Raw genomic sequence first — 6,242 nt, forward strand, 5'->3', positions numbered from 1 at the left:
TTGTACCCTGTGATGGCATCTCCATAAATGTGGTTTACCCATGGTGTTTAGAGCAAGCTAAATTATATCTTGATTATGGTATCTGAAAGAGAGAGATCTGTAGGCAATTTAGTAAGTTCAATTTACAGTTGACACTGAAGTGAATTAGTGATGCCCTCGATGCTCCCCCGATGCATAGACAATGTTTCGGTGGATGGCTACATGAGTGTTACAAATTTTTCATCAAAATTAAGGCTCCAAATGCAAAACTTAAGTCTCATTGACAACATGTGGATTTGTGACACTCTCTGGAGAACTTTGGGTGTAGGAGTCAAAAATAAATTATACTGCATGCTGTCAAAGCTATTTGAACCATAATGTTTCAGACAAATATTATTTCCTCATATTGTCTTGTTATATTTACACTAGTCAGTTACATCCAATAAAGAATTATGAAGAGACCAACTTAGGATCAATCAAGGAGGGACATAGTAGGCATAAAAAGTTTGAATATAGACCCACATATAATATAAAAATTATGTATATACACACATATATACTTCTGCCCTTAAAGAGCACAAAGATTCACCAGAATGTGTTTCTCTTCTGTAGCTGTCTCTTCAAAGGGGTAGAATTTCACCCACTGTGTTCATAACGAAGGAATCCCTACCTTTATAGATTACATTAAAAGGATAATGTTATATGATAATTTATATCATGTTAATATAAGTTACAAGATCAGCGATATATAGGATTTGCAATAGAGGATCACACTATTAAATTTAATCTCCAGCCTCTGTCATTGCCCAATAACTCATGTTATTACAGAAGGCAACAAATTGAATTAAATCACATCATACATTGAGGCCCACAAATTCTAAACTTGTGTGCCTAAAGTGAGTGCTCAGTCTTTTTGAAAATCATGATATTTATTGAAGTTCTAAAAATGGATTTAGGTACTTAACTTTAGGCATCCAATGACCTGATCCCCCAATTCACTGCGTGCAAACAGAAACTGATGTAAATAGCACTTTTTGCTCCACCTCCAGCAAGCTGTGTGTGGGTAAGGGGTGGGGTGGACTAGCAAACTCAGAGAAATGATAAGTGACTGTCTGTCGCTACCTCAGTGAGGATCTATAAGCAGCAGAGCTGGGAACTATGTCTCATCTATATTGCTATGGGCTGGAGATAAAAGGAAAAGTTTCCTCCGTTTTCTCTTCTCTGCTCTTTATCCTGTCTCTTGATGGAGCAGTCACAGTGTATGGTATGAAGATTGCTGCATGTAACAGCCTAGACTGATCTACCTTGGAATCGTGCATCTAGTCAAGCTGCTGAGAATCACACTAGAATTGCAGAGTGACGGAAAATGTACCGGGGACAGCATGTTCGGTAAGGCTATCTGCCGGGCAATTACTTTCTATAACCTGAGAATCATTTGATTTGAGTCAAACTCTCTTTATGTAATTTAGAGCAGACAATTTAAACAAGAGTAACAGTGAAACAATGTATTTGTGAACTTTAGTTCAAATGAAGATTAATGCCTACTTTTGTCTTCCGTGCTTTTGTAATGGGGTACTTTATTAATAGGCTAGCTGTACTCAACAACTGTACATAGCAACTTGAAAACAACCAAATGTATGAATCTGTGGCATTATGTAGGGAAACTAGATTAATACATACACAGTTTTTTCCATTCACAAGTTTATTTTGTGGTGTGCTAATTTGAATTATTAGTATTACACTACCTGTAGCCTATCAGCCACTGTATATTTTTTAATAATAATTCATTTCAGTATTCAACAATGTGCTTCATAATTTTTATTTCCATAAACTGATTTCATCTTTTTTTATTTTTGTAGAATTCTTTTTGCTGTGAGTCTGGCCTTGCAGGTCATTCATTATGGGAAAGGTAAGGGGAGCTTCATTTTTCCCATCTGTTTTCGTATGCAAGTTTTTCTGAATACATGTGTGTTGCTCATTTCAAACTGTTCTTTCCCTCCCCTGCCGATTTCACTACCTTTCCAAGGCCGTGAAAAAGAGGAGCATAAAGGTGATGGAGAAAATGTGCATGCAACAGCCCAAAAGCAACAGCCAAAAAATCAAGGCACTACTCTACATATGTTTAATGACATGAATCGGAGTGATGAGAGCAGCAAGCAACAGAGTTCGAGGACTTTTGTACCTTTCACGGGGCTTACAGATAGTAGGTAACATTTCTATATCATCATGTGTGCGCAGTGCTGTAATATTGCTATATTAACCATTTGCAAGGTGCCTTCATAAGCATTCGTTCACCATCAGTAACCCTTTGCAGACTGTCCTCCTAAGCGCTAACTAGGCTGGATTCTGATAGTTTAAACTGGACAATTTAGAAATCCATGCGTACTTCTATTTATAAAGTGAGCATATAAAATTAAGGTTGAACTAGGTTTCTTGCATCTACAAAACCAGTGTCAAGGATAAAGAAAATAAATGCAGATGTTGGTCTTACAAATGAGGTGTGCACTAGACTTGAGGGGTTTTTTAAATGATTTTATGTTTTATGGTTAAAAATTCTCTTTAAATTTAAATTTTAATCATTTTTATTTAAAAGTGACTGTCTGTAAACAAACAGTAACACCCCAAAACAACTGCAGATTTCTGCTTCTCATATCTTCACAAAGTTTGAGGTGAGAGACTCCAACCCAGTCAGATCTCCTTCGTTTCTGTTGCACAGCAGAGTAAAGATGAGTGACAGTGCTAAAGAACAACCCTGATTTATAAGTGTGACTGAAATCTGCCTCTGTCAAAGTGAAATATTTCAGTTCCATACATACTTCTTCTGTAGAAGTTGTCAGGAGTTGCTTCTTGACCATCCTGTAATCCCTAGTAGTTTGCTTTTAATCCTTAACTAAACAAACTCAGCTTAACTGAACAAACATTCCTAACAGGCAGCTAATTTTATTGCCCCTAAGGACAATAAAACTAGACATCCCTAAGATCCTTTGGCAGCTACAGAGACCTGAAAGAACAAATGAGGTTGTTTCAAAGTGTTCCTATTTCTTACTAAACTATGGAACATTGTCTTTTAGGTAAAAAACTGAACAGGCATTGTTGTCAAAATGGAGGAACCTGTATTCTGGGCAGTTTCTGTGCATGCCCAAAACACTTCACTGGCAGATATTGTGAGCATGATGAGCAGAATAGGTAAGAAAGCAAAGATGAAGGCAGAGATCCTCCAGGTTATTACTGAAGACAAGCAGGGAAATGCAAAACCTCTCCCTTGTCATTGACAGCAACTGTGGCAGTGTTGCCCATGGAGTCTGGGTGCAAAAGGGTTGTCGATTCTGTCGATGTGGCTATGGGATTCTGCACTGCCTTTCGGAAATAATGCAAGACAACTGTGGTAAGCAGATGGTTATTTAACTAGTGGGGAATAAATGGGTTTTTTTAGTAGCTACCTGACAACATTCTTTTCTGCAGAATTTGCATTTTCAGAGAACATGAAACTTATTCAGTGGCCTGGTCTACTTTTGAGAACACATTAATGTAATGGTACTTCTACATTTGCACTTCTAAAGCATCTCATCCACAGATCTCGAAGTACTTTGCAAATATTAGTGAATAAAGCATGAGAACACTCCTCTACAGTAGGGAGTTATTTCCCCCATTTCAATTAAAAATTAAAGAGGTTAAATTAGTAGGCCAGTTTTTCAAACACTTAAAGCAATGGGACTATTCATATGTGTAAATTACATGCATAAAATTTGCTGGGTCAGAAGGTTTAGAACCTTCTTGAAAATGATTACCAACATAAAATACAAATAAAGCCTTTACACTTACTTAGAGCCTTTTGTCAGAGGATCTCTCTACATGTTACAAGCTTCACCTTAACTCTGTGGGGCAGGGATAGACTATATTATTCACATTTTATACAGGAGGAAACTAAGGCATCAAGAAGTTAAGAGACTTGCACAAAATCACATAGGAAGCAGGTGGTAGAGTCAGAATGGGAACCTAAGGGTGGATGAATACCACTTTAATCTGTATCTTAATCTTAGGATATGTCTACATTTAAAACGCTACAGTGGCACCTCGCTAGCACTTCAGTGTAGACACAATTTAGGGCTTGTCTACACTGGCAATTTACAATGCTGCAGCTTTCTCACTCGGTGTGAAAAAACACCCCCTGGACCACAGCAAGTTTCAGCGCTGTAAAGCGCCAGTATAGACAGTGCACCAATGCTGGGAGCTATGCCCATCATGGAGGTGATGTTTTTAGAGCACTGGGAGAGCTCTCTCCCAGCGCTCTGCTGCGACCACACAAGCCACGTTAAAGTGCTGCTAGTGTAGACTAGCCCTTATTCTGATGGGAGTTAATCGAACTCCCCAAGAGGTGGTGGCTAGGTTGACCTAATGCTGTCCTCATGGGGACTTTGGCCGTCCAACTACACAATTCTGGGGTGTGGATTTTTCACACCCCGGAGCAAAGTAGTTATGCCAACCTAATTTTCTAGTGTAGACCAGGCCATGGACTTGTAAAGTGTTTTGAAGATTGGTTTAAAGTGCTATATAAGTAGATATTACCATTTTTGAAAACTGTACAAAAAGAATTTTTAGGGCTGAATTACTCAGTTATTTTCTGCTTGTGTGTTAATGGCTGTAGAAGGAAGGCTTTTTTCCCTTGAGGAAAGGGTTAACAGTCAACATAAAGAATGAGTGCATGCCACTTGCTAACATCTTTGCCAGTGCTTGGTATTTACTTTTGATTATGCTGAGATTAATGCCTGCAAGAGCTGATAAGTGCTATCAGTTGCTTCTCAAACGATCCTTGATGGCATCCATTCACATCTCTCCTCTGAGAATAGACTTTTTGATTGGCTTTCACATCTGATAGCTTTAACTTAAGTATCCGCAAAGATGTTGGGAGGGAATTTCAAAGTTTGTTGAAATCATTCCAATCTCACTCCCATGTTAACTTTTCTTATTAATTATTATTATTTTCTCAGATCTAAAAATAGAAGAGGAGGAATTTCTCAGGTTACGTTCTAGTGGCTCGAGATCACAGCAAACAGTGTGCTCTCTCATTCTCCTACTCTGCTTCTTCACATTATTCTGCAGCAGGCTCCATCAGCAGCTTTGAGACTGGTTATATGAAAGAGAATTTATTTAGGACTCAAATCCCCTCACTTTGAATCAAACAGAGTTTTGCCCATTGACAAAACCATTTTTCTAACAGACTGAAGGACAAGAGGTGACATGTTCTTTACCTCAAATTTTTCTCTTTAACCTAAAGATATCTCTACTTACTTGTCTGCCTGAAAGAGACATGCTAAGGATTAATTAGTTAAGAGCTTAGATTATGAAAAGCACTGGACTGTATGAATGCTATGTATTAATTCTTATTACTACTTCTATCAGGGTCTGATTTAAGCAGTTCTCTAGTTTTGAAGTATTGGCTCTTCCAGTGGAAGAACCCCCCCGATGTTCTATGCCTTAAGCATTGGAAATTTATAACTATTATTTCCTTTGTATATATTTAACATTTTATTTAAAAAAATAAAACAAATCTTATTTCAAAGGATCCCTCTGTACTTTTTAATTCAAACCTTTAAAAAAGAACAGGAGAAAGTTGGTAAGTGGCTGTGGCATTTCCTGTGACTAATTGCTGCTCTTGGGATTCAATCTGAGCAGCTCTCTGCAAAGGTGTCTCTCTCTCTCCCGCCCTCCCCCATCACTTAGGCATTGATTGTGCCTTGAGATGCAGCCCTGTGTAAGCAGTTGCAATCCCACCTTCCTCCCAGAGGTAATAAAATGCTACTGCCTCCCAACTAGCAAATTCATTCCTCCAGTCACCCTATATTGACCAGCCAGATTCAAGGCACTCTGCTCATTCCCCACCCTTCTGCCCACTCCCAACATACCTACATGAGTGGCGCATATACAGCCTATACTCTTCTCTGCTCCAGCAACTGAGATGTGGGTAGGCTGCACAGAGAGATGGAGGTCTCTTTCTGAGAAAGCAAATTCAAGTAAGACATCTATTCCTTGTTAGCAAGTAAGACAAATCCACACACCAGTGCCCTGACCAAGTATCCTGGCTGGGGAAGCCCCTATGGGAGGGAGGATTCCTTTTCCTTCCCCCCAAAAAACTGCAAAGCTCCAAGGAAGCCACTTTAGTGAGGTGATGCTGGCCATTAAACTCCCTACTCCTAATGTAAGAAGTAGCATCGCCAGCCATAGAGTGCCCCCTCTCGTGTTGGAGGGGTTAAGGACCTGAAGAG

General features: G+C 39.0%; 1 protein-coding gene across 1 annotated transcript; it reads left to right on the forward strand.

The window, feature by feature from the left end:
* Nucleotides 1-1,345: 1,345 nt before the first annotated feature.
* On the forward strand, nt 1,346-5,101 carry LOC135880698 (cryptic protein-like). Its single transcript, XM_065407055.1, has 6 exons — nt 1,346-1,368; nt 1,839-1,888; nt 2,006-2,182; nt 3,051-3,165; nt 3,255-3,364; nt 4,968-5,101. Exons 1-6 carry the CDS (start codon nt 1,346-1,348, stop codon nt 5,099-5,101), a joined length of 609 nt encoding a protein of 202 aa, XP_065263127.1.
* Nucleotides 5,102-6,242: the final 1,141 nt, after the last annotated feature.

The sequence above is a fragment of the Emys orbicularis genome, chromosome 6, assembly GCF_028017835.1.
Source record: "Emys orbicularis isolate rEmyOrb1 chromosome 6, rEmyOrb1.hap1, whole genome shotgun sequence".
Taxonomy (NCBI): Eukaryota; Metazoa; Chordata; order Testudines; family Emydidae; genus Emys; species Emys orbicularis.